This window comes from Alternaria incomplexa (genome assembly GCF_024043165.1).
Source record: "Alternaria incomplexa strain BMP 0042 chromosome Unknown scaffold_1, whole genome shotgun sequence".
NCBI classification, from domain to species: Eukaryota; Fungi; Ascomycota; class Dothideomycetes; order Pleosporales; family Pleosporaceae; genus Alternaria; species Alternaria incomplexa.
This window is the reverse complement of record NW_026249850.1, coordinates 2,322,168-2,343,872: the sequence shown is the minus strand read 5'-3', so window position 1 is coordinate 2,343,872 and position 21,705 is coordinate 2,322,168. Positions and strand designations below refer to the sequence as shown.

Here is a 21,705-nt window from a genome sequence, read left to right as displayed (position 1 = left end):
GGCATGATTCCAGAACATATCCGTATGTGAAGACAGTGGATCTATTACAGCTCTTGTATAGTGACTTCATACATTACAAGTGCAGCTTGTTCCATCCAAATGCTGTTGTATAATGGTGGCGTGAGAGATGCTCCGAGTCGCAGGTCGGGTAGGTGGCATGGGATACCTTCACGTGGTTTCGCGTTGACGCGTTTTCAGGTTCCCCGCGATCGCGTAAGTGATCCGTCGCCGCACTTACCAAACTGCAGTCGCGCAGTCAAATCACGCCTCTTTACATCTCATTCAAATTTATCCAACATCCTTCTCACGCAACATGTCTCGCGAAGAATCACCTTTCGTGCGCGCGCCGGCCGAAGACGAGGGTTACAACGGAATCCATCGCGCATTCCTACAGGCGTTCCATACGCACAGCGTCCTCACAGTAGACGAAATGAAGTCTATCCTCGCCCATGTGATGACTGCACACAGTCCGTTCTCTTTACGCCATTGCCATTGCACAAGCTGACAACACCGACAGACCCCGAACGCCCATGGACAGCAGGCGACGTAACCCAGCCAAACATCACGTCCACCATACAAACCATAAACGCTAAAATCGAAGCCTTCGACTACGAGATCCGATCAACACGCGATCAGCAAACCAAAGAAAGCATATACGCCCTCGTTAACAACGCAAGCGACACCGTCACACAATTCGCTACCACCTTCTCCGCAAACGAAATCGCATACATCAGACGCGTCCTCGACCAAATGTTTGAGACGAATAACACCAACATTCGCGAAGTCATGGCGGTGAAGCATACAGAAGCCTCACAGCTTGCTCGCACCTCACGCCGGAACAGACAGAGTCAGGCAAACAGCAGACAGAGCCAGATCAACGGCGATGCAGACGACACCCAGGCCAGCGCTGATACGGGAATAACAATAGCCGAGGCAGATCAGGTCCTGGAGACACTCGTCTCGCAAGCCTTCTTCCAAAAGTCCAAAGCGGGTTACTATTCCCTGGCTCCACGCGCGCTCATGGAACTCCGCGCTTACCTCAAAGAAACGTACAACGAGTCTGCCGAAGAAAACGAGGATGGGCGGGAGATCATCAGGATCCGGGATTGTGAGGGGTGTAAGGAGATTGTTACTTTTGGCATAAGGTGCAACAACAAAGAGTGTGGGGTTCGGTGGCACGATGCGTGTGCTAATAGCTACTATCGAGGCAGAAGCGGGGATCGTAGGAAGTGTCCAAAGTGTCAGACGGAATGTACGGGAGACGTGTTTGTAGGAGAAAGGGCGGCTTGGACGGGAGCAAGGACGAGCACTGGCGGTAATCGGCGCAGCACGCAGCAGCAGGAAGTGGTAGACGAGGAAGAAGATGAGTGAGAGCACGTGATAAGAGCCAGGAACGTCAGAACGAAGATACCCGTGGGCATTCAGGCGTTGGATGTTTTGTGATTTGGAGTTGAAGCCAAGAATTTTGATTGGTTCCATCATGTATCTCGTTCATCGATCATAAGTCAGTCCCTATCGTCTCATCCATATCCCAAACTCTCTAGACTTTTGCCAACGCCAAATACCCCATACTATATACATAATCTAACCCGAACACTGCACTCGACAGATGCGTTTAGTGTGCACCGTTGGACTTGCTCTGGTTTGCCCGCCTCTCGGCGACAGCAGACGCAAGGTTCTCGAGAGTGTCGACGGTGCTGTCCCAGTCGATGCAAGCATCTGTGATGGAGACACCCTTCTTCAGACCGCTAGGTCCCTCAGGTGGGACCTTCTGGTTGCCCTCGTTGATGTTGGATTCGATCATGACACCAACAATGCCGGTCTCACCGTTGCGGATCTGATCGGCAATGTCCTTGGCTACGAGGGGCTGGTTGCGGTGGTTCTTGTTGGAGTTGCCTGTCAGACATTAGTGTGTGTTGGTAGAGCATTATTGTATACGGGAACGTACCGTGTGAGCAGTCGACCATCATGACCTCAGGCAGGTTCTTCTTCTTCAAAGCCTCCCTGGCAGCCTTGATGCTGTCCTTGTCGTAGTTGGTACCCTTGGATCCACCACGAAGAATAACGAAGCAGTGCTCGTTACCTGCCGTCCTGGTGATAGCAGCCAGACCTTGCTTCGTTACGCCCATGAAGTGGTGCTTAGCAGCAGCAGCACCAATCGCATCGACCGCCACGGTCAAGCCTCCATCGGTGCCGTTCTTGAATCCAATAGGGAAAGAGAGACCAGAGGCTAGCTCACGGTGCAATTGTGACTCGGTTGTTCGTGCACCAATAGCACCCAGAGAGATGAGGTCGGCGAGGAACTGTGGAGAGATAGTGTCGAGCATCTCGGAGGCAATAGGCATGCCCGCGGATGTGAGGTCCACGAACAACTTGCGCGACACTCTCAGGCCCTTGTTGATCTTGTAGCTCTCGTCAATGTCTGGGTCGTTGATCAGGCCCTTCCAGCCGACGGTTGTGCGTGGTTTCTCGAGGTAGGCGCGCATGATGATGCAGAGGTTGTCTTGAAGCTTGTCTGCGAGGGCCTTGAGGCGCTGGCAGTACTCGAGTGCCAGCTCTGGGTCGTGGAGCGAGCAGGGCCCGACCATGACGAGGAGACGGTCATCCTTCTGGGTAATGATGCTGGCAGCGTCCTTGCGACCTTGAATGACGGTCTTTTCGGCATGTGCGGGGATGGGGATCTCGGACGCGAGAAGTTGGGGTGGGATCAGCGGGTCGTAGCCAAGTACGCGCACATCGTCGCTCGGATTGATAGACATGTCGGGTGTTTCCGTTGCAGCGGGAGCCATTGTACAGTGAGTAGGCTATCTTTATGTGTATTAGTAGGCTGTCTAAGCGACTGTCAATTTGCGGTCAGTCTTACTTGGACTGTAGCACAGACGTATGCGGATGTACAGCAGCGAGGTTGTACAGGGCGTGCAGTAGAGTGCAAGGAGGGGCGTTGAATGTCTCAAGTCAGGAAATCAAGCGCGCAGATGGTGTATGCAGGCGCAGGTCCGAGGTCGGCGAGAATGACAGGCAAAGGATATAGTGAGGGCGTTGCAGATACAGTCATATGCCACCAAATTATTTGGGAAACTTTAGGTCGGGGTGGGGCTCATGGTTGGTTCTGGTCCCGCAGGCTATCGATACACCGTCGACGGAGCTTTGCAGCTGCATGTGCGCCAAGCTCGTTACCCTGGAATTGGGAATCGCCCTCTTCCAGTTGGTCAATGTACGTTTATGTTGCTGCTGGAGCTCGACGACGGCGTGCACATGACCTTTTCCTCTTGGTGTAGTCTGCAGATCGGCCTGGTTTTGAATTCTGGTATGAGGTGGCAGCTGGCAGGCTGGATGGAAACGTTGGCGGCACTGTCTGACCAAAGCTGCAGCAACGGCTCACTCAGCCCGTATCCCTTCCAACAGCATCTCTCCGACCCCTAGAGGCCTGCATTCAGCTTGCGACATGTCCAGGTGGCTACACACACACGCCTCCTGCCACATCCCGCCATGACAAGTGAACGTATGCTCCTCCCCCCTTCTCCTTAGACATGCAGATACACAGCCCACGTGATGCCGTACCTGCCTCGGTTTCGGCGAGTTCAAGGTTTGGCTTCAGTTGCCAATCACCACTCCACCACGCTAAGCCACACCATCGTCGACATCATCGCGACTATCTCTCGCACGCACCGCCGGCAAGCGACACCTCGGGCTGGATCTGGACGGGCCTCCAACTCCCGGCAACCAAGTCGCAAGTTCCCCCCACAGTCGCTTGAGGCGCGCGACTCCACCATCCAAGCCTTGGTTCTTTTCATGCGACCTGAAACAGCGCCCCTGATAGTCATATCAACCCCCCGCCCGGCTTGCGTCAAACATACCGACCAGGTCTCTCGATCGCAGTCCCGCTTCCTCAGCCGCACCCCTCTCGACCCTCACTGCACCACCACAATCATCTCGTTACCATTCCACCGACGCGTTGATCGCGTTGCGCCGACGTAAGGAAGGACCACTCGTTTAGTCTACATCACCATGTCTGCATTTCACTTCATGGCCAGGAAGCGAGGGCGCGACGACGATTCAGACTCGGATTTCGACGAGGAAAGGTACCTCAAGGTATGTCGGCAATATCGTGTGCCGGGCTTTGGCTAATGGCGGTACAGAAATCCCGACCGGGCAGCAACGAGCCGACCAACCATGACCAGCTCCAACATCAATCGCTATCGACCCCACCAAGACTCTTTACAGACATCCGGTCCATGACACCGGCACATTCAGAATATGGAGGAGCAAATTCGCCGGATTCCATATATGGTGGACCTGTCTGTATATCAAGAGAATCAAGTGGGATGGACATGGATATGGATATGGACGACGATGACATGGATGTTCGGAGCCAGCCGCCAGAGTCGCCCGCCTTCAACTCGTTTGGCAGCAACTTCATGCGACCGCCCATGCTCCAACCATCGCTATTCAACTCAGATGCCGTCAACAACAATAGTCGGATACCGACACCCATACACCCGACTTTTAAGAGAGGAGGGATGAGCGGATTGGGTTATCCGATGAGCGGATCAGCCGGTGGCATAGCTATGAACAACTCGAATGTACCGTCCATGCAGGCACCTCCACCAGCCTGGAAGGGACAGAGGCAGGATGTAGACGAAGATCGGACTAGACGCATGCCTTCACCCATATCCGAGGACGATGACATTCCAGATACGCCAACCGCTTTCACCCAGTCACAACTATCGCGACTTAGTTTTTCGCACACCAGTACGGCCGATCAGATGGATACCGAGTCATCCTCCACCTTGGCCCCACCTTCGACGCCTCGCGGAAGGAAACGAAGCGGTGCTTTGACCGGTATGGGACGTTTCAGTATGGGTTACCGGGAAGACTGCGAGAAGTGCAGACAGCGGGTTCCAGGCCACTATTCACATTTCCTACCATAGAGAAGGTGGGCCTAGAGACAGCGGACTCGGGTCATTGGGGTACGACAGCATGGCAAACCTTGGTATTTGCCCATAACATTCGCATCACGACACTCACCTACACGGGCTCTTCAAACTTCGTCATCATCATTATCCACACTTACGGCGTGGCGTTTTCATGCCTCATAATCGGCGTTTCATCAGCATGGCGTTCCAGGAGTCTTATCATGCGTTAACGATATCCCTCTAAATGTACAAGTATTCTACTATTCGACGATAGCAATTCCAAAAAAGACACTCGTCATCGTACTTGCCACTTGACTGAACGCATCATTGTGCACCGCTCTGTTTCTTAACTGTGCCCAACTATAGCATGTCAGAAACACTTATCGGGCCTTCTTCTCCGGCACCACGAAAAGAAGGCGTGCAACAGTATACATCGGCAGGTTTTTTCCAAAATGCAATACGGTATAGCGTTACGGTTAAGGCCAGCAGAACATGGCACTGTGTGAAACAAGTGGGACCCGGGGTGTAGTGAAACGAAACGGCACAGCGCTTCCTGTGGCGCAAAGCGAATCTCGTCATTTGTGAAACGAACGATCTGAGGGTTCAGAGTAGGTCTAGACCAGGTTCGCGGTTCTCTTGTGCCGTGGTGTAGATTTCGAACGACAACGAAGGGACTAATCAGGAAGGTGCGACGGGGATGCTTTATGTGAGGCATGTAAGGCGGCCATTCGGGAGTTGGCAAAAGAGTGCAATTTCCGTAGACGATGTGTCAGTTAGGAATTTTGTATCGGGAAACCCACCAGTGGTGTACGTCGAACGGAGAGGATCAATGATGTCGATTCATGAAGAAGAGTTTTGTGCACTTGTCTCTACATTACGGGACGTGATCAAAGTAGCTTACTATGTTCGCGCGGTCCTTCTACAAGCAGATGCTCATTTTTTAAGATGCATCATATGCCGGTATACTTGATTGAGAATCTTATAAAAACGGCGAGCATTTTAGGATGTGTCCTAGATCCAATAACAACGAGCAAACTTGGCGAGGTGGTCGTAGCATAACCAACAAGATCTGACTTGGACATCAACTCCGGGGATAGAGCAATACGAAATAAGAGAAACCATCATAGTGATTCTTGCCAGTTCCCATGAACTCATCTACTACCGTCTAGCTAGAATCTTCCTCGTCGGCTGGTGGCAGCCATCGTATGATGCGCCAAATATCCCTGATCTCATAATAGCATTCATAATGTTTCTTTGCGTACCGAATGGCGCGTGAGCGGTTATCCATAGCACTGATGTCAGGATCAGGTAAATTTGCTAGCAGCTTCTCGTAGTATGGGTTACAGCGCTCCGCGGGACCCCGGGGCTTCTCTTTCATATACTCACGGTACCGGTATGCAAAGGCATAGGGGTCTTTTAGAATCGGAATAGGTTCAGTCATGACTACAGTAGTTACGATACAAAAGTTGTTTCCCGCGAGTGCGAAGTTAATGTGGAAGTTTGTGGCTTGGTAACGTAGTTGTAGATCAGGTTGACATCAAGCGGCTTTGTGACATTGTGAATCGTCGCGCAACAAAGCTTGAATAGACGACCTATTGGGGGAGCCCTTCCTATGCACAGCATTGTACTAGAGGAGCAGCAGCCTGGAAGAATTTCGTGAGTGGTGAGTGAGAAGACCTCGGGATACCGAAATCACTCTAAACGCCCATGAAAAAAGACAGAAAAGGCTGGAGGACTGTACATTTGTTCGCAGAGAAACTGAATGAAGTTTGCTGCTGGTGAGCAAGGCTATCCTTTGCCGGAGCTTTATTGAGAATGATTCGAGGACCGACGGCGGAAATGACCTATCGAAGCGTAGCTGTAATAGGAATTGCTCTTGTTCGTCAATATAAACGATGTGAGATGATCAAAAAAGCGATGACAGAGGAGGAATGCAGCAGCAGCAAAAAGTGACCCTCCTGCAATGGTGGCATGAAGACGTCTGAAGTACGTACGTGGACGCAACTGGAGGAACGCTTGCCAGAGGCATCCTATCAAGAGGTATAAAATGGGATGTGATAAAATAGAGTACAGACTCCACCGTATATGCTCAGCGACGTAAACAAGGTGTGCAGCGGATATAATGCGAAGCCGTTGGAGCGCTCATGTTCCCTTGACCTCGGTCGCAGCTGCATCTGTTTTTTGTGGGGCGCAGCATCTTGGCGCCCGCGCTTGCGGGATAGCAGCTAGCGCTAACGCTAAGGGTCTGGCAAAAATTGAGCTTCCGAAGAATTTCTCGAACACCACTTCAACATGTCGTCGAAGTCGTACGTTGTCCCTACACCACGCGCAGTTTCCAAAGCTAATCCTTACCCAACAGAACTGTTCCCACACAGAGTGAGATCACTCTCGTGCCTGAGAACCTCCTCAAGAAGAGGAAGTCTCAGGAGAAGGCTCGTGAGGAGCGCGCGATCGCAACACGCGAGAAGCGAGGTACGACCAACCCCAGCATGCTATCGACGATCCATGAGGGCGATTACGATGATTATAACTACCACACTATCGGCTAGACTACGGTCAATGTTGTCGAATTGTTAACCATCTTTCGGGAATGATGCAATCGCCCTCACTGGAGCTCATGGCATGACACACTGTTGCAAACAGCGCTGACATGACACAGACAAGAGCAAGAAGAAGCGCGAGGTCATCTTCACGAGAGCTGAGAAGTATGTGAAGGAGTACCGCGATGCCGAGCGGGAGCGCGTGCGCTTGTCGCGCGAAGCCAAGAAGAGCGACAGCCTATACGTCCCCGCCGAGCCCAAACTCGCCTTCGTCGTCCGGATAAAGGGTATCAACAAGATTGATCCCAAGAAGCGCAAGACACTGCAACTTCTGCGGTTACTTCAGATCAACAATGGCGTCTTCGTCAAGCTTACCAAGGCGACTATGGAGATGCTGAAGATTGTTGAGCCCTTCGTTGCTTATGGCTACCCGAACCAGAAGTCGGTTCGTGAGCTTATCTACAGTAAGTTCGGTACAGATCCAAGTTTACTGCCAGATACTAACTGGGATACAGAGCGTGGCTATGGCAAGGTCGACAAGCAACGCCTTCCTCTGACCGACAACGAGATTATCGAAGAGAACCTTGGCAAATACGGCATGATCTGTATGGAAGATCTTATCCATGAGATCTGCACCGTTGGGCCAAACTTCAAGGCTGCTTCAAACTTCCTCTGGCCGTTTAAGCTTAACAGTCCTACTGGTGGCTTCCGCAAGAGGAAGTTCAAGCACTTCATCGAAGGTGGTGACTTGGGCAACCGGGAAGACAAGATCAATGAATTGATCAGGCAGATGAATTAGACCACGCGAGGTCAATATTTTTGGGTTTCGTCTCTGGTTTGGGCGTGAAAAGCTTTGGGATATACCACGGGAGTGAGCATTTACATCGGCGTTTGGGACCTCTAACCCTTAAGTATCACGGTCACTTGATGAGTCTACGTGCAAAACGCATGCAATCTGAATGAATTTGAAATGTTGCGCTGTGTTCGCTTCACATAACTTGGCCATCAGAATCTTGCGCTCCTTCGGTAATGACATTGAGGTCGTCGTGTACTTTCCAGTGTCATGCGATGCGGATTAGCGGCATGTATTGCCAGCGCACCACGAACGCGTTGGGCACTGTGTGAGCCGAAAACGCGCGTGCGACGAATCTTCCAAGCAGGAGCCTTGGGTATCTTTGAAATGCGCAGGATATTCGCAGTACTTGCTTTTCATGGCCGGTCTGGAAGGTACCACAGGCTCAGACGTTTGGGATGGGTAGAGGGGAAATATCTCACTGCCGCCTCAGCCATCTCACGATGCCTGGCTATCCTCACACTCGGTCACGTGTGACTCCTGCGCTAAGCCACTTTGATTTGAAGTTATCTTAGCAACATCGCTTGCCAATTCAGTACCGCGTGCATCTCCTTGCCGGCACATATTTATTCCTTCTCCAGCCCATAGTGTTCGCCCTCACCGCATCCCTGACGTAAACTCAAGTGCCGCGAATATCGTCGTGGACGACGTAGCGTTCGACTCCACACGAGACAAATATTGCCTCCTACGTGGGATGGTGAAGTCAGCTGCATGACCAACACGATGTTTCTGGTGCCTGATGGAAAATCACGGTAAGGGCTGCAAGCGTCACTATGGGTATTGATGAGCTCGAGGGGCCAATCCGCGACCAAGGAAGTGGGTAAGAAATATGTTGGACGGTGTGAGTGGAGCAGGTGCCGGCCTCGAAGGCTCGAACATCCTCACATGCATCCCAGGTGCATACAGTGGGCACCTGCTTACGATATTGCACCGAGCCCAGAGGGGGGCGCCGAGCGCTTGGGTTGCCAGTGACGATTGCACGAGCAGCAATTTGGCGACGAGGAGGTTGATGACGCTCGCCTACAGGCACCAGGCAGTCCGGTTTCGCCGCCGACGTTGTCACTGCCACGCTACCATGGGCATCAGATTCGGGATCGATTTGCATAAGTCGCGCTGATCGTGACACCCTCCGTCTTGCCCATGGTAGGACGTGGCCCCGCCCGACGGACAAGGCCAGGCGTCGCAGGAGCGCTCAACGGCCGCGGCACAATTTTGCACTGCGAACGGGTCCGAGTCGGTGGTGAAGTGCGCGATGGCAGTGCTATTCTTGGGCGCGGCGTATTGCCATGGCCACGACACGAGAGCAGCCATCAAAACAAAACGCAGACTGGCACGGGGCTGCGCGTCGCCCAGTGCAAATTGACTCCTGTCTTCACAATTCAGGCACTCGAGCACTGTTCACAACCCAAGCAGCTCAGATGACAGGTGCTCACCACGGCGCAGCGGACCAGTGAGGCCGCTACTGCAGGCGCGCCAAAAGAAGAGGGCGATACGTGGCTGGCTTCTGTCGCGGGTGCAGAGGGTGGTCCCTGGCAGCGTTCATTGGCCGGGCGCGGTGGAGTTGTGCAGCGCTGCACCACGACTGCAGCGCTCCTGCGGCGAGAGTCATGAGTGCCAGTCACCGCAAGACGCGGGCTGGAGTCGACGCTGCGACCCACTAACTGCAAGAGGCAGAGTTTTCATAGCACATGAGTGGAGGAGCGGGCAGGCAATGAACCATTCTTGCAGGTGCGGCCTTCGGATGGCGACGGTCTTGCGGGCGTCCCAGAGCCCCTTCGCTGCTGCTGCTAGGCCCTCGCTAACGGTGTGTGTCGAATACACCCACATCACCGCCCTCTGCCCTCCCCATCCTCACTCTCCCCCGTGCCCCGTCTCCCCATCTCCCTCGTCCTGTCGTCGTCGCAGGCGTTGCTCGTCGCGACACAGTCCCCAAGCCCCAACGGACGTGCGCCCCCAATCTCGGCTGTCCGGCATCCCCAGCCCGCTCACCAGCACCTCCCGACGCTTGCTCTGTCTCGCGGGCTTGCAAACGAGCACACCTGCACTCACGGGTAGACGTGTCCGTCTGGCTCCGACACCCAACGCCTCGTCCCCTCCGCCGCTGTCCACACGCTGCGAGTGCTTTCTTCGGCTTTGGTTTGGGCTTGTACTGTGTAATAGTCCTTGGTTTCAACCTGTTTTCTTTTGCCGCCCATCCCCAGGGACCTCGACTCTCCGCGACATCTCCCACCACGACCTCGCATCGCCGGATCTATTGACTTAGCCCCGGTCTGCCTGCGCTCCATCACCCTCGAGCTGCCCTTCACCTGCCGCCTGCCCTTTGCCTCCCTTCCAGGCACTTCTCCGGCCACCCACCGCCTCCGCGCAACCACCAGCGCGACCCATTTCCACCACCCACAAACACCCCCCGGACGTCGCATTTCCTTGAATGAGCACATCTTTCTAGAGGGTCCGTAGGCAACTCTAGAGGCGGCGCGAACGAGAAGACTGTACGTCACAAACCCCAAGCCGCTGGCCACGCCCGTCACGCCAGCACTCACTAACACGACGCCAGGAGCCTCGCCAGTCTTCTCTCTGCGGCAGTCCCACACCATCATGCCCTCCTTCTACCCCCGGCATAACATGCCACGGCTATCTCCCCAGGAGTTCGTCCCCAGCTACCACTCTGCCTGTGGCGCGTCATACCCACCGCAGCAGCCCGCGTACGCTGGGCCCGCGATCCGGCAGCAAGATGATGGTTACGACTTCGCAGACCGCTACGGCCAACTGGCCATCGCCATGCCTCCCATGTACCCGCAGGCCGGCACCTACCTCAGCAGTGCGCCTCCCAGCCTTCCACCTGCAAGCTCCTTCTACGATCCCATGGGCGCAACCACCCTTCCGCCCATGCGCGCACAGTCTGGCCACGCGTTGGCAGAGGCGGCTATGCAGCAGCAGCGCGTGCACGAGTACAACCAGCGAATGAGTCAGCCCGCCAAGGAAGAGAAGCCTGTCGGCGGCGTGTCTGCAAAGCTGGATTATGACATGGACGTCATGACCGACTTCGTGTGCGAGACAGCCCTACGACTCATCACGCCCGGCCGCATGATGCCCTCGTCGTTCCGCAAATGGGTACACCAGGTGCTTTGCGCCACACGGCTGCCCTCGGCTACCATCCTGCTCAGCATGTACTACCTGTCCAGCAGGATGCCTATGCTAGCTCACGAGCCCAAGACCGACACTCACCTGTTCCGTCTCCTCACCATCGCGCTTGTGCTTGGCAGCAAGTTCTTGGACGACAACACCTTCATCAACCGTTCGTGGTCCGAGGTTAGCGGTATTCAGGTTCATGAGCTGAATGAGCTGGAGCTAGAGTGGCTCGTAGCAATCAAGTTCAAGCTTCATCGCGATCCATCTGAGCAGCATGGTTGGACATCATGGTCAGAGCACTGGAAGGACTACCAGAACAGTGCTGCTGCCCGCTCTGGTCGCAGCAACAAGCTCAGCCCTATCGACACATCGGTACACCGACGCTCACTCAATCCCAACAAGCCGCTTCCTCCTCTGCCGATGCACCAGGCCTACACTCCACCGTACGACTATGCGCCCAAATCGGCACACTCTGCATACAACCCTCCGACCTACTCGCAGTACGACCCATGGCGGTCCGCTAGCGAGCACTCTCCTGCGTCAGCACCGACCACGGGCCCTACCACCCCAGAGTACTACGGCACAACGGGTACTTGGGCTCCAGCTGAGGGATACTCGCGTCGCACCATGTTCGGTTTCCCACCCTTGTCTCAGCCCGCCCCTGCGCAAGCGCTTCAGCAGCCGTCCAATTATGGCCCACCCGCCTACTCCACTCAGTACACACCGTCTGCATGGAACCAGCATGGTCTCAGCTGCGGATGTGCCTACTGCGTGCAGAGGCACCCGCCTTACTACATGGCTCCTGGTTATGGCCCACAGGCTGTTGCCGTCTAATTGCCCGCCACCGACCGGCCGCATATCAAAGCGACATCGCCTTGCCACACCTTCACGGATACATATTCGGCAGCCCATTCCAGCACTTCCTATGTTCAAAAAGTTACTTTCTGTTTCGCGAAGTACCATGGCTTACCAAGCCGACCCAGTTCCGATCACTGGACACATCTGGCTACTTCGATTCCCTCGAGTCTAGACTATCAGACACTCTCAAGGTGTCATTGCCTTATTCCTTCTGCTATCTGCAAGCATATTGGTGCGCCTCCGGATCTCACGAAAACGCACAAGCCTTGCGATCATCTTGCATGATAGATTTCACTGGTTCTTTTTCCTTCGTTTTCCTTCACTCTTTCCTTGTATCACCGGTATTACGTTTTAGACTTTGGTTTGTCCATGGTCTAATAGGAGCATGTCAGCGAAATTGTGGGTTACGGCGTTCCTGCTTTTACCTGGGTGTCATCTCGCACCTTACGATTGTTCATTTCTCTAGCGCTGCCTCAAGAATGCTTACGGGGCTGCCTATCTCGGTTTACGGATTTCTCTTCTCTGGAGTCGGCTTTTGCACTCGGCACACCAAGCCTCTCCATGCGACCAAGCCTTCGGTAGCGACCAGCATCACGCCACCACCGGAGGGTCGCTTGTTACGTTCACGACTTCTTTCCTCGATCCTCGCCTTCCGCTGTAGTCGGGTTGTAATTAATGGCACAAGATCAGCGATGGGATTCGCTTTATTTCTTTCGGAGTGGTGGAAAAAATACCTCTTGCTTTACACGGTTCTGTTTGGGCATTGCTTTGGGAAACGGGAGGAAAGATTTGCTTAGTGTATAACTGTCATACAACGAGATACCCTGACAAGGGGGTAACATCAGAATGCGAAAAAAAAACATCCTAGAAAAGCGGCACAGTCGCACAGGAAACGCCAAATTCAACTCTACTTCTTCTGGCATCCGTGGCTCTCATTGTATGTTCGATTATGTGACAGGTCTTGAAATGTGAGTCAGTCACACATCCTTCGTTTGAGCAAGAAGCCACGGTGCTAATCCCGCAGTGACTGTCATCACGGAAGCAACCCCGACCGGCTTCTGTAAATCAAGCAAGGATGATGTTTCGGTCATTTCGATCTGGGCGTAACGTAGCCTGGGTAGTTCGGTCTCAACGCCACCCGGCACCACTATCAAGCGTTCCCGCCATCCCGTAGAACCCGTTCTGACAGACGACGTTGGAGCACTGGATCCCGTGTGCTTCCGCAAGAGCGCATTACACGCGAGCGTTTTAGATCTGCTCCAGCCGTGTGTATGTGCAAGCCTCACGGATGAGGTCGAAATAGATGGCCGCGGCCGAGTTGACTTGCGACTGAAAAGTAATCAAGGTTTGTTTGAATGTCCAGTATGTATGAGTGACCCAAAGCTAAGCTTCACTCGATCGATGCTCGTCTTCCAACACGTTATTCGGTGAGTAAGAGCAAACCATGCAGTAACAAGTTGCAGAAGGATCGGTGTAGCCTAACTCTAGATCATCTTAGCCGTCCTTCTAAGTTTGTTTGTTCCGATCTTGGCTGGCTCAAACAAGGACTATAGATCAAGATGCATCTTGGCTATAAATCGTCTTTCTAGGGTATGCTCAGGTCTCTAGTACCTCTGGAGAGTAACTGAAACACGCATTTGTCTTATTACGACAAAAGCCTGTGTGCTGAAAGATCGGCAGAGTGCTTAAGTAGACGTGCGTGAACTTCCAGAGCGTGTCTGTATCATGAGTTTATATAATAATAGAACAACAATGGAATGCGGCGAGATCGACTTCACACTTTCCTACATGATTGACAGGAATGCTGTTATCGGAAATCACGTCGTATAAGTGTTGAAAGGTAGCCTGGAGGGCTCTCGGTAGTAGCAAGTATCTAGGTACTTGCATGCCAGCCAATGTGCATAGCTGATCATGTGGCCTCCCCAGGCCATTCTTTAACCCAGTCGACTAACTGCTTCAACACTCGATCCTGCACCTCTTTCACTCCCGCGTTGACCTTTCCGTTCTTCGTATTCAAGTCACTAGTGTGAACACCGTCAGGCACAATTTCCACTGGTACCTGCTCGGTACTCTGCAACGGACCCCCGGGTCTCCCTTTTGCCGAAACACTGATCTCTCTCCACGGGTCAAACTCGCCGTTGACGAAGATCAGCCGGCTTGTGTTGGTGATATTCCAGCCTCCAAAGTATGTATTGAAGTGCTCTTCGGTTCTTCCCGCTGCGAGACCATATGTTTCTCCATTAGGTCCAGGGGGGAAATATAGTCCGCACTGACGAACCCAGTAGTCTGTTGTTATGAGGCGAGAAATAAGTGATGGCCGTCCTGAAGGAGCGCCGACTTTCCAGTTTCCGAAGGGTTCGTTGCAGTTCATCCAGAACCATTGCCGGTTCATGGCATTCCTCGGCGTCGTGTCGGTGAATAGTGGGGAGCTTGCATTGTAGGTATTGAAGCAGTCAGTGTTACCTGAAGTGTTGAATTCAGGATAAAGATCCCCGGCGCAGTAATCGGGGAGTTCGACCTCTTTCCACCATTCCGCGTATCCTTCGAGCGCTTTATCAACACCAACACCAGCTTCAGACGGAAGGTCGTTGAGGGTTGCATTGACTGCGTTTTCAATATAGTCGCAGAATGTGAAGAAGCCCGTGTTGTAGGTGAACTGATTCCCTAGCCAAAGATAGGGACCACGCGCCAGAGCATTCATGAAGTCGTCGTTATGAGCGACGTCTTGCATGCCAAATTTGGCCTTGAGTTCGTGTTGCTCATCCCGAGAGCCAGCGCTGAGGATATCATCCATATGGTCGATAACAAGAGAGATGTCTCTACTACAATTCTTCGGCATAGCTTCTTGTATTGGAAGGAAGTAGGCCCAATAGTCAGAAACAGATTGAACTGATGCACTCGAAGCGTAGTATGCCCATATGGTGCCCGGGTCGAGGCTTGCAATCCACACTAGCAGGGCAGCAAAGTAGCTACCGCCTATAGCTACCCATGGAACATCTTTGGCACTGCTGCCAATTCTCTCGTCGGTAGCGAAAGGTAACTGGACTTGACGTGCGAAATATGTTATATCCTTCATGCTGTTCTCGACAGTAAGGTACTTCAGGTTTTCAGTGGTGAAGTTACGGAATGGTGTGCTATCGCCCCAGTAACGATGTTCGAGAACGATTGTAGCTGCGCCAATCTGCTCAGCCAGGGCTCCTGTTGCATGGCTGGGGGTTAAGAAGCTGTGGTACATAGTAGCGTTGACTTCTCCGGGCGAAAACAGTATCACCGGCGAACCGGGACCCCTCCAGTACGTTGTGTCGTAGTAGTAGAACTGGTCAAAAGTCCCCAGGCTAGGGTTGTTGTGGTCTATCAACTGTTTGAAAGTGCTGTTGTCGTAATAGTGTTTCTTCGGCGCCGATTCGCTACCTCTCACGGGTGGAGCACAACCCCAGCCTTAACCGGACGTTAACATATCCAGTTTGTACTCTACCCGTTTAAAGACTTACCTCCATAGGGGCCACAGTCATACCAGTCCTCGCCATGAAATTTGTCGGCATAGCCGATATGAACGTGGTCTTTCTGAGCTCGAGTGGGAATCGAGAGTGCTGCTAAAACCCACAGTCCTTTCATGATAGGCAAGATAGATGGAACAATTACAAAGTCTACTGGATATTGCAATCAGCTGTAAGATTCTTATAATCACCCTATGTACGTCAGCAGCATCCATGTGCCGAGTGCAACCCGAATAGCTGAGGTACCTAACGAATAGATAACACAAGACTGCTGCTATGCTTTTGTGGATCAGCCCCAGCTCTAAATTTGCCTGTGAAAGATCCCCATGACGACAATACATGTCTATTTCTCCGATGTGCACACCCTGTTGCGTTGTGTAATGATCGACGATGTCCCCAGGCAACTGAACGTCGCTCAGCACCCGGGTAGGTATTGTGGGCCACACTCGCCTCATCTACAGAACCATCTTTATTCATACTGCGGATCCGATCGATATCGAAATGCGTTCAACAGCTGCTCGAGATCGCGCTCAGCTCTGTCTACCAAGTCAACGATCAAGACAACGGCCCGTAGCGCTTATGTGGACGGCTCGTATAGTTCTGGAAAGAGGGGTAATGCGAGAGGTTCCTACATAGGCCCGAATTTTGCTAAGACGGTCGCGAGAAAACCCGAGATGGCTGCAGACAGCTTCCCGCATCACCCTGCTGTTGGGGGTTTGGAGGTTGTCGGCCCGGGCCCATGAGATGGGGCCCGTTGCTTGGCAGCGTTCTGATCGGCCGCTTACGCTCACGCGCACGGACACAAACATCGAAGCTTCACGCGCGCAGAAATCCTCAGAGGTTTTCATGTCTTATTGAGTGGCTCAACTTGTTTCGAGGCCCAGATTAAGTACATTATCATCATTGCTAACATAGCATACACAGATTCAGATCATGTGCTACGCGGCAATACGACTGCCTTGGGCATGGCTTCTATACTCCAGCCCGTACTGATCTCAATATCTCTTAATGCAGAGTAACCTTCTCCTAATTTAGGCATTTGGCGGCTGATCGTATGTGACGAACTAATCCACTTTCTTCCTCGAATATTCTCCCAAAAGGCTACCTACTCATACTCGTCCCGCTCGCATAGCACGTGTCTTCTTTCATCCACTACTCTTGCATACTCTAACAATAGCCGTAGCCAGTATAGCTCCATATCTGCCTTACGGAGAACTCGGCGGCTCCAGATGGCCGCGCCCTCGCCAATTGCTGCGGCATGCCTGTCATGATTCTCACAACTCTTCCCTCGACAACATCCGCCGATAAAGAAGCAGAGTTTGTGCCAAAGATCGGGAAGACTGCCGAGGTCAAAGGGGACGAAATGTTTGTACGGTACGAGCCGCGAGCGGTGCCATTCTTCGAAGATAGTGGCCTTCAACACTAGGGAGCCCGTCATGAGCAATGCGCGAAAACGAGCTACAACTGATGTTATGCCACATATCATCATTTGTGAGAACAAGAGTGCCTACCACTGTACGCATTGCCATCAATGTCTGGTAGGTACTTGTACGTGGCCATATCAGCCATAGATGTATGCGCTGCAGTTCGGAAATGGTGATCAAGGTAGCTGCAGGCATCCCCGACGTCCCAGCCTCGCCCAGCGCAGCGCAGTTGTGTAAAAGCACCGTCCAGATGCTCGTGCATCCATTCAAAGTGCGGTGGTTCGGGTGCTGCTTGACTCAGAGAAGCATTGGCCCAGTCGATCTGACCACTGCTAATAGCCTCGAGAAAAGTGGAGTTCATTGACGCAACAAATCGATGGCGATGAGACTTCATCCAGGTCAAGGAATTATGTCTGCCACCGGTATTGGAGCCACGCCAGATAGCCTGCAGAGACGAACATACGAAGTCAGTATATGTCTCATATGCATCTGATACAGCCAAAACTTACCTTGTTGCGCTTCTCTGACCACGCCACACCAATAGACGAGTTGACCAGATGTTCGGGGAGGGTAAAGCTTGGTATATCCACCCAGGTATGGAGATCAGGAACCGTGATCTCGGCGCTCACGTGTCGTATGTGTGTTGCCGAGAAAATAGGAAGAAGGGTAGACGATGTCGACACAAGGTGAGGCGCCAGCATCGTGCCGTGGACAGCAGCCAACTCTGATCGATTGCACACATCCTGAACAGCGGAATCCGAAAGCGGTACGTGATCGGTTGACGCGTTTCTCGGAGGGCAGACAATGCTGCGGAAAGAGTATGGAGGGATTTCTACGTGTAGTCCAAACTTTAGCTAGCGAAGCTTCGCAGATGACGGTACCGCAGCTTACCTCGATTCCACCCTTTCACGACGTCTTCCGTTCTAGCATAAAGTGCTTTGCTGACACCTCCATGAATATGACTTTGCGCGCCTGCTGAGCGTGACACTAATCGACTATGCTGGCGTGCCTGCTGTCGGGCTCTCTCCATGACGTCCCAAGGAACGAGCACACGAGGCGAGGCATGCACACTCACAGCCACGCCGATGTCTGGTAGCAACGGAGCGATTCTTCTGAGCAATCCCAGTTGATCGTCACAGGTCATATCTTCTCTCGGGCAGTTGGCTCGGACTTCTCCACGTCGGAATGAGAAACCCTGGAGCCGTTCGATTTTCTTTTGAAGCCCGGCGAGAGAGACCAGCGAGGCCGCAGCAGTTTGCGTGGCCTGTGCTGTGATGCCCCAGAATGGCTCCAAGTCGTCATAGATTTGATCCCAAAATGGCTCAATTGATATCCCTTTCAACTGTTGGAGGCGCTCATGAAAGGCCCGGAAGCCTGGAGGTGGACATCGTGCGCGTCGGTGCCGATATGATTCTACCGCCTGTGCGTATGTGTGCGTTTCTTGAACCGCCAAAGACTGGAAGTAGTCCTCGGCATCGTTGATTGAACGCTCGAGAGGGTGCAACGGAGTACGCGTTCTTGGATACGTGATAGACACACTATATGTTGCAATCACAAGAAAAGCACACGCCAGAAGTCGGTAGCGTTGCATGGTCGTAGCGAGTACAGGCACGGTAAAACGTTCAGTGTGGAAAGAAGAACATTTAGATTCATTCTCATCCTTTTATCCTTTTATTTAGAACCAAGTCGCCTTGTGCTCGACTCTTCCTTCGTCCACTAGAGCGGCCCGATCATTCCCTGCTCTCTAACCTCTTCCAGCGCTGGAGCTGGTCCATGATCCTTGAACAGATCAACTTAGGTCTCACGCTTCTCCGATCCAGCGTCCGGGGCGGGAGCTGGTCCGTCATCCTTGAACAGATCGATGTAGGTGTCCCGCTTCTCCGACCCAGCGTCCGGCGCGGGAGCTGGCCCATCGTCTTTGAACAGATCGATATAGGTGTCACGCTTCCCCGAATTGGCCCTTTCAGAGCGTTTGTAGGCGCCACCACCCTCTTCCGGCGCAGGAGCTGGCCCGTCATCCTTGAACAGATCCACGTAGGTGTCGCGCTTCTTAACGTCCTTCAATTCTTCTGCATGAGCTTCGACACTTAGTACGGTTACTTTCTTATCCGTGGGTCAGGGAAGGACATACGCGAAGCGGTCGCTGCTGACAAGCCAGCCAACGCGACGAGAAAAATCAAGCTCTTGTGCATCTTGAAAGTTGTGCGTAAACGAGAAGATGATGATCGCTTATGAAGATCCGTCTTGGACAATACAAGGCGTTTGTAGGGCGAAAGATGATTATCCTGTGGGGTTTCTGCTCAGCTATTTGTACATCGCTCTCCACTGGTAAAGACATCGATGATCGAACACTTACCTAGTGATAGAGCTGCTCTTCTGCATCGTGACGCGGCCTGTTGAACTTACGAAAGAGCTGACCGAGCAGCAACGCATATCTTGAAAGCTTAAAGAAATGCCATGAACCTGTACTCACTACGCTGGTTTACCATGAGATGACTATCCCTACTTGATGGGTAGTTTGATAGTAGTCGGCCGAGCCGTGTCTCGATTGAACATGATTGAACATTGATTGTAAGGTTTGTCACTTGCATAGTGCATAGTGAGGCTGCCTATAGGACGTATGGGAGAGTGAGCAGAATAATGACGTATCTCAAGCTTACCGCCGAACTGCATACTGAACCTGAACTGCCGTGTTGTGAGTACCTAGGTACCCCCACTCATTCGTTGGGATCTGTCAAGGTGCCTTCTGACCGATTCGGATACTTCGAAAGTGAAGCTATCGTCTATGACGGAATTATACTGCATTCATTTGGTGGGCGCTAATCGCTCCTATACACTCGATGTAACTAGATAGACTGAAGCTCCGGCTAATCTGACGACACTTCAGACGGGTATACCAGCTTGGTTCGCCTCTCTTCCAGGCTAGCATTGAGCATGAACATCTCACCGCAATGTCTGATATGTCCCTCATCCGATGCGGTCATATGCATCACAGTGCCTGTGAATTGCTGTCGGAACTGCTTCCTCCACGAGAAGATGCAATGCACAACATGTTGCTCGTAGGTAAACCATATGGTCCTCCCGGGCTCGATCAGCATGGATAGCTCGGTCCCGTTGATGAGACGGTACTTGCCATCCATCTCCGTCTGGTATAGCCAGGCGCCCCCCTTGTCAGAACGAGAGGCTGTCGTGAACTCATGCGTGAGATCGAAGTCAATGCATTCCGGTCTCAACCAACATAACTCAATCTCATCGAACTGGCAGTTCCGCGAAATTCCCTCGGCAGTTGTGAATCCGCACAGGCATGGGGCGTCATCCCGTGTCAGCGTTTCGATCGCTTGGGCTCCGACCGCGTAAGCTCCGCATATAGCCAGGGTAGCAACGAGAACGGCAGCAACTGTTCGTAGGATGAGGTTCTTCCGTGGCTTGGATGTGTCCTTGCTGCTCTTTGGGTAGAGTGAGGTAAGGCCGATTCGCTCCTCTATGGTGCTTTCAGATTCGGCTTCCGTGCCCATGCTCGACTGTTGGAGAACAGTCATGAAGCGTTGGAACATTGATCCTGTATACTTATGATTAAGCTGAGTCCTGGCTCCGCATTCGTTCCGTGTGGTTTGGTACCTTTCTTCCTGTTTCACGGGTTAAAAAGAGAGAAGTAGTATGCTTCACGAGCGAGAAGAGTATGGGCGTGTACGTAAAGACTGCACAATAGTAGCGTTTCGCTCCAATGGTGATGTTATTATATTCGGTCGATCTTCTTGTAGTTGGCTTCATCTGACATAATATCCAGGAAACAACAAAGTTTGACTAGAAAACGCGCAGTCTTCGGCTTCGGCTTCGGACGCGGAACTCGACCTTCAACAGTTCTAACGTGGTACCTAGGTAGCTTTCGACAGGCCCGCGGATGTGCCGAAGCAGGACCGTACCTACGCAACCTGCATGCAGTACCCCTCAGTAATGATGCTCCGAAGGCTCCGTCCCGCGATATCGATCGTAAGTATCTCATTGTGATGCTCGTTATCGTTGTTGCCCCCAAAAGCGCGCAGCGGGCTCAGCTATCTCCCGATGACTTTGTATGCTGAAGGCATTGCACGTAATAGATTCTCACACTTTTTCAGTGCTTACCCAGCAATATGAATCACTCATCGCGTAGAGCGCCTCGAAATGAAGACCCCGAAGAGTCAGAGGGGCTTTTGCCATCCACGGTTCCAAGCGGTGAAGCTCGCACCAAATCCGCCACGTCTCTCCCACTGCTTTGCTCATGCTTGAGGTACGCTGTGGTGGCTATCTTGTTCTTCGTCTTAGGCTTGATATCCAATAGTGGATACCTGCGCAATGAACGGGGCTCATCTGGTACGTGGTCTTCCTGTCGCTGAATACGTGACTAACACAGTATGATATAGAGCCATCGTTTTTGGAAGAGATCAATCGCAGCACTCACCCCAACCATACCAACGTTCCTGTCTTCGCAGGAAGTAACGGACCCATCTG

General features: G+C 52.6%; 7 protein-coding genes across 7 annotated transcripts; 3 read left to right on the top strand and 4 right to left on the bottom strand.

Annotated features, from left to right (window-relative positions):
* Positions 1-313: 313 nt before the first annotated feature.
* J4E90_000840 (uncharacterized protein) lies at positions 314-1,371 on the top strand (the record flags this gene model as incomplete). The annotated part of the gene is made up of 2 exons (XM_051430433.1): positions 314-467; positions 518-1,371. The coding sequence occupies 2 exons, from the start codon at positions 314-316 to the stop codon at positions 1,369-1,371; spliced, it is 1,008 nt and encodes a 335-aa protein (XP_051295920.1).
* A 244-nt stretch (positions 1,372-1,615) lies between these two features.
* Positions 1,616-2,789, bottom strand: AMT16_1 (Phospho-2-dehydro-3-deoxyheptonate aldolase amt16; the record flags this gene model as incomplete). Its single annotated transcript, XM_051430432.1, has 2 exons — positions 1,616-1,896; positions 1,949-2,789. The coding sequence occupies 2 exons, from the start codon at positions 2,787-2,789 to the stop codon at positions 1,616-1,618; spliced, it is 1,122 nt and encodes a 373-aa protein (XP_051295919.1).
* A 4,419-nt stretch (positions 2,790-7,208) lies between these two features.
* Positions 7,209-8,255, top strand: RPL7_1 (60S ribosomal protein L7; the record flags this gene model as incomplete). The annotated part of the gene is made up of 4 exons (XM_051430431.1): positions 7,209-7,222; positions 7,276-7,388; positions 7,576-7,920; positions 7,972-8,255. 4 exons carry the CDS (start codon positions 7,209-7,211, stop codon positions 8,253-8,255), a joined length of 756 nt encoding a protein of 251 aa, XP_051295918.1.
* A 2,649-nt stretch (positions 8,256-10,904) lies between these two features.
* On the top strand, positions 10,905-12,272 carry J4E90_000837 (uncharacterized protein; the record flags this gene model as incomplete). The annotated part of the gene is made up of 1 exon (XM_051430430.1): positions 10,905-12,272. The coding sequence occupies one exon, from the start codon at positions 10,905-10,907 to the stop codon at positions 12,270-12,272; it is 1,368 nt and encodes a 455-aa protein (XP_051295917.1).
* Positions 12,273-14,205: 1,933 nt separating this feature from the next.
* On the bottom strand, positions 14,206-15,793 carry J4E90_000836 (uncharacterized protein; the record flags this gene model as incomplete). Its single annotated transcript, XM_051430429.1, has 2 exons — positions 14,206-15,654; positions 15,788-15,793. The coding sequence occupies 2 exons, from the start codon at positions 15,791-15,793 to the stop codon at positions 14,206-14,208; spliced, it is 1,455 nt and encodes a 484-aa protein (XP_051295916.1).
* A 3,218-nt stretch (positions 15,794-19,011) lies between these two features.
* Positions 19,012-19,409, bottom strand: J4E90_000835 (uncharacterized protein; the record flags this gene model as incomplete). Its single annotated transcript, XM_051430428.1, has 2 exons — positions 19,012-19,295; positions 19,349-19,409. The coding sequence occupies 2 exons, from the start codon at positions 19,407-19,409 to the stop codon at positions 19,012-19,014; spliced, it is 345 nt and encodes a 114-aa protein (XP_051295915.1).
* A 675-nt stretch (positions 19,410-20,084) lies between these two features.
* Positions 20,085-20,771, bottom strand: J4E90_000834 (uncharacterized protein; the record flags this gene model as incomplete). The annotated part of the gene is made up of 1 exon (XM_051430427.1): positions 20,085-20,771. The coding sequence occupies one exon, from the start codon at positions 20,769-20,771 to the stop codon at positions 20,085-20,087; it is 687 nt and encodes a 228-aa protein (XP_051295914.1).
* Positions 20,772-21,705: the final 934 nt, after the last annotated feature.